Source organism: Nothoprocta perdicaria, unplaced genomic scaffold (genome assembly GCF_003342845.1).
Source record: "Nothoprocta perdicaria isolate Ctin4 unplaced genomic scaffold, notPer1 scaffold_4, whole genome shotgun sequence".
Taxonomy (NCBI): domain Eukaryota; kingdom Metazoa; phylum Chordata; class Aves; order Tinamiformes; family Tinamidae; genus Nothoprocta; species Nothoprocta perdicaria.
In genome coordinates this window covers 464,491-476,081 of record NW_020455643.1, presented here as the reverse complement: position 1 = coordinate 476,081, position 11,591 = coordinate 464,491, and the positions used below count along the sequence as shown (strand labels likewise).

The 11,591-nt window shown below is 59.7% G+C and overlaps 1 protein-coding gene across 1 annotated transcript in view; it reads left to right on the top strand.

The window, feature by feature from the left end:
* The window catches only part of GPR87 (G protein-coupled receptor 87), a 9,160-nt gene extending 3,788 nt beyond the window's left edge, over positions 1 to 5,372 (top strand). The window contains exon 2 of the mRNA XM_026045208.1: positions 4,336 to 5,372. Within this exon, the coding sequence (XP_025900993.1) occupies positions 4,336 to 5,372 (1,037 nt within the window). The remainder of the gene's footprint in view (positions 1 to 4,335) is intronic.
* The last annotated feature ends 6,219 nt before the right edge of the window (positions 5,373 to 11,591 follow it).

The following is an 11,591-nucleotide window of genomic DNA, read 5'->3' as shown; positions in this document are numbered from 1 at the left end:
CCAGCTCCAGCTCCAGCTCCAGCACGCGCGGACGGGCTCCACTCTGCTGCCAGCACCCCCAGGTCGCACGGGAAAGCCAACGCAGCCTGGCGGGGATGCCCTGTGCTGTGCGAGCAGAGCACTAAGGACCACCTGGAAGGGTCTCTGAGCGCTGGCCCCGGGTCCTGTCCCGCTCAACACAGCAGAGCTGTCCCAGGCAGGGAAATACCAGCCTAGAAAGGCTCATTTGAAGACTGGAAGAACTTGAGGGCTTTTCTTGGATAAAAGTATTCCAAAAGTGAGGGAAAGGGCAGAGAATGACTTTGAGAAAGTGCAGGTTTCTCTGAATTTGGGAGTGTGGGGGGAACATGTTATCCTGCGGGAATATCCCTTGCTCTTGCTGAACCTGGCAACCAGAAAACAAGAAGGAAAACAAACCAAAGAGAAGAGCAGGAATTCTGCCTGGGCAGCAGTGTCGGTGCTGACCACGCTTGGCCCTGACCCGCGGCAGCCGCACCGAGTCGGCGGGCGGCCCAGACACCGTCCTGCAGCACCAGCGCCGCTGACGGCTGAACCGGCAGCGCGGGGCCGGCAGCCTGAGCACCGTGTGGGGCCGGCAGCCTGAGCACCGTGTGGGGCCGGCAGCCTGAGCACCGTGTGGGGCCGGCAGCCTGAGCACCGTGTGGGGCCGGCAGCCCAACCGCCAACGTGGGTCCTGCAGCCCAACTGCGACGCGGATCCAGCAGCCCAACTATCACGTGGGTCCTGCAGCCCACGCGCGACACAAACTCCCAGCACGTCAGGACAGCCCGACCCTGTGCTCCGGTGAGCGGCCGCACAGGAGCGCGGCTCCTCCTGCAGCGCCGTGCTGGGGCGCCTGGAGCCGCGCGGTGCCGGGAAGCCCCGGGAGGCCCCCGAGCCCCCGAGGGCTTGTGCAGGGCACCGGCAGCTCCTGGCGCCACTGCCGGCTTCCCGTCCTGGCTCTGAGCAAGCGCAGGAGCGCTGAACCAAGCAACTTAAACCTGCAGCCCTAAAAGAGCCCCTTTCACATGGAGAATTTTCAGAGTTTAAGGAGCTGTAAAGAAGAGGTTACAAAAGGAGCGATGAGCTTTGAGAGTAGCGAGTTCCTCTAGAAGCGGGAGCTCAGAGCCTTAGTCATCGGGAAGGCTGCGCGGTGGCGCCAGGCCCACGCAGCGCCGGGATGCGCCGCGCAGCGCCGCGCTTCGCCTCTCACCCGCAGTCACACAACCAGTCTGTCCGCATTGCTGCYGGGGATTACCGCGCGCACCCGGCACCACCCGGCCTGTCCCGGCGCGGCGGCAGCCCTTCGGGGAGCCGGCGGCCAGGGCGCCAGCCAAGCACACGCACTGCGAGGAACAGCAGCTCTCGTCTGCAAAGCACCGGCAGCTCCCAGCACCCCTTCCAGAGGTGGTTACGGGCACGTACAGAACTGGAGGCGGGATGAAACTCGTGACAATTCAAGTATTTGAAGCACTGCCCAGGAGAYGGAGGCCACGCTGCTCCCTGGCAGAAACAGCCCGGCCAAGCAAGCGGGAGGCTGCCCTGGCGCTCCAGGAAGACCCAGTGTCCAAACCCTCCGTCCATGACGGTGGCACATGGCCTCACGGCCCTGAGCAGGAATCCTCGGAAGCCCCGGCCACGTGTCCCACACCGGCATCAGAGCACAGCGAGGGGCACRGCGGGTGCAGAGCTCTGCCCCAGCGCTCGGCCGGGCTCTGCGCCGCCACAAGCCGCTGCTTCCTCTTCCCAGGCCGCCCTGCAGGGACTTTCTGGATGGGTGTCAACATTGGAGCCACGGCAGGAGCATGGCCCTGAGGCAGCCCCGTGCGAGGCGAGATCACGGTGCGTGTGCAGAGGACCGAGCAAGCCCCCAGCCAGATCCCCAGCTATTCCCGCCACGGTCCCGAGCCCAGCAGTGCGCAACATCCGCCAGGAGGGATCAGCTCTGCGGCAGGAGCAACAGCCCCTGGGGTGTCTGGCAGGGCTGCGCCACCCCGTGCTGATCCGCGCGGCGGCCGCGGTGCCGGGCGGACATCCCTGCAGCTGCTGCGGGGCCCGTCCCCACGCCGGAGCGCCCGGCCGGCCGCGCGAGGCCCTTCCCCAGCCCAGACACTCGCGCAACGCGGGACACGGCCCTGGGGACGCTGCGCGCAGCGAGGCGCCTCCCCAGCCCTCCCCAGAGGCAGCGGCACCAGCGAGGGGGCACAGGGGGAAGGGGCACAAGCGGCCACTGAGGGGAACTGCCCTGCCTGGCACCTCACACAGCAACCCCAGTGAGGTTGTTGGGGCTGCCGGCCTGGGGGGCTGCGAGAGCACCCGGCCCGGAGCCGCTTCCCAGCAACGCAGCAGCTTCCAGGGCAGCACCAGCAACCAGGCAGCCCTGCAGGAAGCCTGAGCAGCCGGAACGAGCCCCTCATTTGCATCCAGACGGGAGATAGGCATCTTCTACTAAAACCATCCCTCCTTTTGATCCCAGAGCCTCCGGGAAGGAACGGATAGCTGCAGTTACAAACAACAAACAGTAAAGAAGTTTTTTCTCATCCCCTAAAACGCTACCACCTCCCAGGACTTCTCACGAGACAAGCCAAAATACCTAAAGTCTCTGACAAATTCATTATTCATGCTAATTTTTATCTGGGCAAACAATACCAAGAAACAAGAAGCCACATAAAGACAAACCTTTATGGGAAATCTGAGAACGCACTCTTGAGCAAAGCTGTGAACCGTGAGGATTTGCTTCAGTGCCATCTAGTGCCACCCCGGGGCAGCGTTACGCACGGAGAGCGGCTGCGCTGGCGCRCTGCGAGCGCGGACACGCTKCGAGCGCGGACACGCTGCGAGCGCRGACACGCTGYGGCCAGGAATGGCATGGGCGCGACAGGGCGTGCAGCCCAGGCAGGGCCACCCATCCGCACATCCTGCACCGTCGCCCCGCGAGCGCGGCGCCCAGCTCCCGGCTGCCCTGTGCTTGGGTGCCCATCTCCTGCTGCAGACCATAGGTCATTTTCTTGCAAAACCCAAGAAACTGGGTGAAAATAGAGCTTCTGTGTTTTTACAGAAGGCAACAAGCGTGGACTGGAACAAAAGGCACAAGACGGTGCTGCTGAGGTCGAGGGCGACGCAGCCCGCTCGCTACGGGCGCTGTGCGGCGAGGCCGCGATCCTCGCATCTGCAGCGCTGGGTGCCCTTCATTGCAGCACACGGCCTGCTCAGACAGACACGTCCCGAGCAGGAGACACACTCAGAGGTGCAGCTGCCTGTCTAAACGAAAGCGACGGAGAAGGAGCGTGCGAGGCAGCAGGCACTGCGCGTGCACCATGGAGCCAGCAGCAGGCATCAGCCCCGTCTGAACTGCTCCTCTATCTGCTGGCGCGTGCTGCTGTCTCAGAGCTCCTTCACACCTTTGGCATTTGGGGAGAGAAAGCTGCGATTGCCTTTCCTGAATTCATTCTTTCCCCCYGCAGGACGTCAGGCTGGTGCAGCCCATGCTGAGCTCCAGATCCCGCGCGACTCCTGAAGGCATTTCAGCCCCAAACCCAGAGCAACACAAATAATGGGGTACAACCTGTCCTATGGAAAACTGCCAGGTAAAAATGATTATGTGGGAAATGCAAGTGATTGAGGCGGGCTGATGGTAATGTCCTGTCTTCCTATCACTGTTTGTAGGACATAAGTCAGACACCGCTATCTAAATGCTGCCAAGCGACCAGCTGGCACRAGGGCAAAGCGCTACAGCTTTACAAGACAATTTGCAATGTTCCTAAATGTTTAGGCATGAAACCTTAAGGTTCTCAGAATTACAATATTTAAATACATTTAAGTAAATGAAGCACCGAGTCAGCATGTCCACAGGAGCAAGGAGAGCAGCCAGAGCCCTCTTTCCAGASAAGCAGCCCCTGGGCTCAGAGGCGCAGAGCCGCTTGCCGCTCAGCGGGGCTCAGGCRGGACTAAGAGAGCTCTGGCGCTCGGCAGCGCTGCGGGGCTCRGGCCGCTGCCGCCCTCTGCAGCGGGTGCCCGGATGGTTCCCTCCCTGCTGCTGCTTCCTTCCTTGCCGCACGGCTCCTGCGGCTGCTCGGGAGCGCCGCGCACCCGCAGCGCCCTTGGCGCCCTGCTGATGCTTTCCTCGCCCCTCGTCCCCTGCCAAGCACCTGCAGGGCCCGCGGCTGCGCCGAGCGGCACGCCGCAGCGCTCCGAGGTGCTTGCCTTGGCGCGGGGGATGCTCGGGAGCACGGAGCCTCGTAGCCCCAGGCTCTCGGAGCTGGCCCGAGCACCTCTGCGAKGCAGGGAAGCACCCGCAGAGCTCCCCAAAATGGCTCTTTCCCCTCCTTCCTGCAGATTACCTCCCGAGCCCCGCGGACACCGTCCCAGCCAACGGCACGGCAGGCCCGCCGGGGAACGGCACGCGCGACGACTTCACCACCATCGTCCTGCCGGTGCTCTACCTCATCATCTTCCTGGCAAGCCTCCTGCTCAACGGGCTCGCCGTCTGGATCTTCTTCCACATCAGGAACAAGACCAGCTTCATCTTTTACCTCAAGAACATCGTGGTGGCAGACCTGCTCATGACGCTGACGTTCCCCTTCAAGATCGTGCAGGACTCGCGGCTGGGCCCGTGGCACTTCAACTCCTTCCTGTGCCGCTACACCACAGTCCTGTTCTACGCAAACATGTACACCACCATCGTCTTCCTGGGGCTCATCAGCATCGACCGCTACCTGAAGGTGGTGAAGCCCTTCGGCGACTCCAGGATGTACAGCATCACCTTCACCAAGATCCTCTCGGCCTGCGTCTGGGTCGTCATGGCCTTCCTGGCCTTGCCCAACCTCATCCTCACCAACGGCTACCCGACAAGGACCAACGTGGACGACTGCATAAAGCTCAAGTCGCCGCTGGGAGCCAAGTGGCACGCGGCCGTGGTTTACATCAACACCGGCACCTTTGTGGTGGTGCTCGTCGTGCTCATCGGATGCTATATCGCGATATCCAGGTACATCTACAAGTCCAGCAAGCAGTTCATCAGCTCGTCCAGCAGGAAGCGCAAGCACAACCAGAGCATACGCGTGGTCGTGGCCGTGTTCTTCACTTGCTTTCTGCCCTACCACTTGTGCAGGATGCCCTTCACTTTCAGCCACCTAGACAAACTTTTAGACGACTCTGCACATAAAATACTGTATTACTGCAAGGAAATGACACTGTTCCTGTCGGCATGTAATGTTTGCCTGGACCCAATAATATACTTTTTCATGTGCAGATCATTTTCACGAAGACTGTTCAGAAAGTCAAACATGAGAACGCGGAGCGAGAGCATCCGGTCCCTGCAGAGCGTCCGGAGGTCAGAAGTGCGCATCTACCACGAGTACACGGACGTGTGAGGCCCCTCACGGGCACCCCTGTAAATCGTGTAAATAAAACACCTTGGAGTACCTGAGCACGGCCGTTCTTTTGGGGACGTGCAGACACCCGGCGCGTGCCGACCTGCTCCGGCGGGCACCGCGCGCTTCCAGCGCCGCGATCCATGTGCAGCAATCGGGCTCACTTTAGAGCGGTTTGGGGCCAACAGAAGCCTACAAAATCATCTCTCGGTACCTTGTAATTTAAAGAATATCCCCATTAACCAAAATTAACCAAAAAAACCCCATATGCCCCAAATTCTACATTAGCTTCCACTCAAACCGGCCTAGGAGCCAGAGCTGGCAAAGCACCCACAGGAAACAAACGCAGTCCTGGCTGCAGCATCTTGTCCCTCTCCTCTGTTTTTCGCTGCGGGAGGCCCCATCAAACCAGCTTTCACTCTACCTGACGGCCCGCGGCGTTGGGAAGGAGCAGCAAGGCCCTGCTGAGAGCCCGGTGTCGCAGCACTGCCACCACRCTGCCCACCTCGCAAGCAGGCCAAAAACACCCTGCTTTGAGCTTGGTGCCACTTAAATGCAGCTCTGGCTGCTTTAAGAGTAGCACAAAGAGAGCTGAACCCTGCATGGCACCTGCAGGAGCAGCCRCTTTGCAGGGGAGCCGGGTGCTGCCCGAGGCTGCTGCACACACCACGGTGGGCAAAGGTGCAGGRGGGCTCCCGAGCCCGGGGCCGAGCGGACACGGAGCGAGCGAGGGCGGCCGACAGGCGGCCCCTGCGGTGCACCGGAGCCGAGCAGACGGGGGAGGGCAACAGCCCTCGGCAGCCGCCAACGCGCAGGCGCCTCCCTCCCGCACCGCAGAAACAGCTTACAGGGAACACGGCTTGTGAACTAGAGGATAAAATACTTCATTAAAACATCCTAAATAAAGCTTTCTACAGAGGCAGGATTTTCTGTCTCATTTTGGAAAACTTAGTCTTATATTCTAAATACAACGAAAAGTTGAAGTGTAAGTATTATAATACTTGGGTTAATGTAGACATTATAACATAAAACTACTTACATTGAACAGGAGAGAAAACTTTACTGAGAAAGGCAGGAGACACGTTTTTAGTTACTTATCCTACCTGAAAATATTCTGAACAGACGACGCACCACGAAACAAAGCCTCTTTGCAAGCAGCTTTGTGGCAAGCTGCGCTCACCCCACAGCTAAGGAGCAGTGCTGGCCATCTCGCTGTCCCAYGGTCCGTGAGGCCCAGGAGCCCGCGCCGCGCGGGACAGGACATGCCGGCACCCATCCATCAGCACCACGCTTYGCGCGCGCGCTTGCATACACAACAGCTCATGAAGATGCAGCTCAAGACATATTTTCCCAGGGCTAAAAATGAATTAGAAAAGAACATCCTATTTTATGAGTACTTCTCAAATACCACACAGCTATATTTAATTTGTCTAGATTTGACGTGGGATTTTGTCCCGTTGAAGCACTTTCCTCCTGAGAAGCCGCAGGCCTGCCAGGGCCTGGGGGCGCCCGCGGCCGGTCCTCGCAGCACCGCAGGGGCCTGGGCTGGACTCGCCCTTCAAACATCCTTCTTGGACGTATCCCCTCCGCCGTTCGACTCTCCGCTCTGCCCTTCCTTCCTCTTTACATGTAATTCTTTATTCCTTTTAATGACAAAAGCAGTTTTCAGAAGCGAAGGCCTTCTGAGAAGGGCTGTGGCGGTGCTTGCCGGCGCGCTCGCGCTGGCCACGCGACGCCCGGTCCCAGGCTCGCCGCRGTGACGCATCCGCGGGGCCGGGCGTCCAGGGCGCAGCCGCCGGCTCTCGGGGCCGCTTCCAGGCAGGATGTCCCCAGCAGGAGCAGGGCAGGGCAGGGCCGGGCCGGCAGCGTGCCCGTCTCCGAGAAGCGAAGCCCCGGTTCTCGGAAGGCGCCGGCACGCGGGGCGCGCGGTGCTGGGTGCTGTGGCTGGGTGGCCTGGCCAGTGCGCTCCGTGTGGCGCCGTGGCCAGCGGAATGGACTCACTGCTCGAGCCCTGAGCCCTCGCGCAGCCACGGGGCTCACTCTGCCTTGCGACACCCCGCGTGCCAGACTGATTTCACGGGGAGCCCGCTCTGCTGGGAGGACGCGCAGCRAGCCGGCGCCATCCCCGTGCGGCCAAAGCACACGGGGCTGCTGCGGCAAGGAGCGCCCTGCCCAGGCCCACGCACAGCAAACACGGAGCCCTCGGTACCCTCACCCTGTACATGTACACAGCTACTCGCACATGACCYCTCGATAACGTTATCCATCTCCGGCCAGAACCGAGCAGGAAGCAGCCTGTTCAAATTAAATAAGAAACTTGATGCTCTGTAGATTWTTTTAAGTATGATAGTTGTCATCAGACCCGTACAAAGGAAACACAAAGGGAAATGTAACACAGCAGATAAAATTGTGAATGAGGAAAGGTATTACTAACCATGCTGGAAAGAAGACGGCCGGTTAAAGCCACATGACACACTCTGTCCTTCGCCTCTGCCACCTTAAACACACAACTGTCTTTGTCACTTTGTCCTAGAGACAAGGGTTACCTTTATTTCCTTCTGGCCTCTTAAGGTTATTGAGTTAGGGCATTTAACTACCAGTCAAAGCAACAGGATGATGCTGTCCATCCAAACACTCTAATCGTTTTACTTTTAAATGCCTTGGGTGCAAATCTCCCCAAATGACTTCACAAAGTAAAGGAAACAGCCTAACCTAAAGGGCCAGTTCTGACTTCAACTGACAAGTTCTTCCCTCTGTAGGGAGTGAGGGTCAGGACGTGCCCAAAGACAACCTGCAWGCACAGTCCTGCTGCAGCCTCGCCCTGACAGCTCACGGGGCTGCACCGTCACCCCAGCGCACGTTAGGCAATCGCTTTTTAGTCACAAGCTTGCTGCTCTGAGGACCATCTTAATCTAAAGAGATCTGTGGAATAAATAAAAATAGTGGTAATGAATCAACTGCTAAAAACTCTTCTGCTTCTAAAAATACCCCACCGAGTTTTGGCGGAGGCTGCTGCGCAAAGCTGCGGACCTGGCAGCAGTCACGAGGAGTGAGCGAGGCCGCGCTGGAGCGGGCAGCGCCCGGGTCACCACAGCCCCCGGCTCGGGACGCGCAGCCGGCGGCACTCGGTGCCCCGCGGCCCGCGCGGCTCTGCAGCGCGCCGAGGGGAAGGCAGCGCCCGGGAGCGGAGCCCAGCGCCAGACGCGACGTTCCCAGGAAGCCGCTGCCCATTCAAGGCAGTTGCTCTTTCAGTCTAGCAGCCAAAGCCCCGATGGGGCAAGAGGTTTAATGGACAGCACTGCTGAACGCCAGGAAATAATCTCGTTTGCTTTCTCGCTAAGGCACACCAGAGCATGAAGTCTGGGTCTGGGGACCTTATGACGCTACAAAAGGAATTTTTCAAGCAGAGCACAAAGGAAGTTTACGGTTCTTATTTATAACAAAAGGACAACACAATCCCATGACTTAATGGTTCCATAAAAGTTTCCACTGAAAGGGAAAGACAACAACGCAGAGCCACATGCAGAACCCAATTCCATCCCGTTAGCTGGCCCGGAGCAGCAGCCGCGTGGCCACCGGAGCCCCGCGGGCCGGGACACGCGGCAGGCAGCGCTCGGCTGCTCCGCGCTCCATCGTTCTGTGAGCACACGAGCGCACCAGCGCGAGCCAGGGTGTGCACAGGCTCCCTCGGCAAAGCGAGCAACCTCTGCGGTGCCAGGGGCTCCGGGCCACGCCACGTGCCTAGGATCAAGACCAACAGGATGCACAGTCATCTCTGCTGGGGAAGGAAAGCACAGAGATGAGTTTCAGTCACACCAGGGAAGATGGAGAATCACAGTTTTTCATACAAAAGTAACCTACTAAAAAATGGTGTTGCTCCTCTTCTCACTTACAAAATAGAAGACACTGACTGTGGTAGTATCAACACTTGCACTCCTTGGCCGTGCATCTGCTGTGCTGATACATGTATGGTGTCCCTGGAAATGCTCATCTCCTGTGATCTGCTTTGCAACCACCTCCCCTGGGCCTCCTGAGCCTGGGAAGGACGGAGGGCCTCACTTCTGCTCCTGAGGTTTGCGGGCGGACACCGCAACAAAACACAAGGGGAAAACCAAGGAACCCCCTTCTGCCTCGGGAGCTGCAGCCGAGGCGCGGGGCTGACCGACGCGCTGGGCTCTGCTCYGGACTCGCTGCCCAGCTGCTCCGAGGAGCCCTGGGCTCAAACAAGAGTCTTCTCCCGTGCCGTGACATTTTCTTCCACAACAGCTGTGCTGGAGTCGGCGGTCCCGGACAGACCATGCCCATGGCAAAAAAAATGCCCTTGGCAGCCRCTTCCGGATCGCAGACTCGGGTCCTGATCTTCTGAGGAACTGACCAAAACGCTGGTCAGCTGCTCACTGACTGCTCCAACCCATGAAAYGAGGCAAATGCCATTTGGAGCCATAAACTACTCTCTCACTGTTGAATAAATTCTCCTACTTACTGCATCCTTGAACAGCAGCCTCCCTCAGTAAGAGTTTGGGGTGTTCCATATAGAGTGAACCTTGCCCTTGCACAGCAGAAAAGAAGTGATTTCAAGCTGGTTGGCAGTTTTACTCTGCCTAGAAGCTACTCGATATTTTTCTCTTYGAAACTCGCTTCTCTTGGCAGGCTGCACTTTTTCTTCATCTTCTGCAACGATCTCATCTGGACACAAGCAGAACATTGCTTATTTTAGTTTGAGGCTTAGACGTAGAAGCTTTCGGAAAAAGTTTGCTGTGGGTCGTAACCTGAAGATTGACCCTGGTCCCAAAAGGAATATTGAGGTTTTGCTGGCTGCTTCTCAGGAGAAGAAAACGAAAAAGTTTGTTTTAGTTTTAGAACAAATTACAAACATGGCCTCAGGATGCAAGAGGCCGGCAAAGCTCCTGTGACCAGGCTGATCCTTGTGAGACCCACGGCTCCTTCCTGGGTCTGGGCAGTAGGTAGGAAGGGAACAGGAGAAGGGCTTGTCCCCCACATGCTTTTTGGGGGATCATCCGAAAGCGCCTCCTGCATCATCCCCCTGGGATCCCCGCAGGGCTGTTGCACTTAAGCTGCAGACAGGCAGACTGGGCCAGAACTGGTCCCAAGGCTCTCGCTTGTTCCAAGAGCCGCTCAGAGCAGAGAATCCGGCGGGACTTCCAGAGGAGCGATTCAGAGGGGCCCTACAATGGGCAGGACATGCAGCCCCAAAACACCAGCTCTGGGCACCACGGCCTTGCCAGGGGATCATGGCACGCTGGCTGCACCAGGGAGCGCAGATCAAAGCCCAGCAAGCCTCCCCACGACTACCCGTATTCCCCTTCGCACTGCCCGACGAGCTGTCATACTTCCAAGCGTGCACGAACGCAGGCTGGCTGTCAGGGGATTTCGGTCCTGCTATAAAAATGAAACAGCTTCTCCTGCTGACTCCTGCCCTCCTCATGCCACGGAGCCGGCCCCAACCCACTCCCACGGCTCCTCTCAAGCCCTGTGTCCTCTCCTGAAGCACCAGGAGAAGCTGTGCGCGCGGCGGGCAGGGCYCCGGCTGCAGCTGGGTCACGGGCTGTGAGGCCAAGGCAAGAACAAGAGCCCTGCACGTGGCCGGGCTCCGAGCACAGCACCACGTACACGGGCATCACGGCTTCCATGTGGGAGCCCTGGACACCACAGAGGCATTGAACGCGCTCCCAGCAACGGCATGATGTCTCCGAGGACCCCGTGTTTCAGCCGGAGCACCAGCAAGGCTGGGGGCAGCAGACCYGCATTAACTCAGTGAGCAGCCCCCTGCTCCGAGCACGGGGACGGAGCCGAGCGGGCCCGGCGGAGCACGGTACCGCCGCCCAGCACCGCCCGTGCTCGCACGGAGCCAGCCGGGCGCCAGCTCCTCTCCTGGCACCGGCTCCACCGCTCGGAGCCTCCCCGGCGGGGCGGGAGCAGGGCAGAGCGTGGTGCCGGGGGCGGGGATTGCTCCTTTTCCCCCAGAAAAGGCAGCGGAGCCGTGGGGCAGCAGCAGCGCAGCCGGCAGCGGGACACACGCGGGACACACGCGGGACACGGGACACACGCGGGACACGGGACGCGGCAGCGGGCGGCGCCTCACGCCACGCGTGGGGACGCGAGAGGTGCGCGCCCCGGCGCCGCACGACGGCACGCGCGGTGAGTACGGGGCGCCAGGCCCGGGCTGCGCCCCGCGGGACGCGGTGCACAGGCTGCACA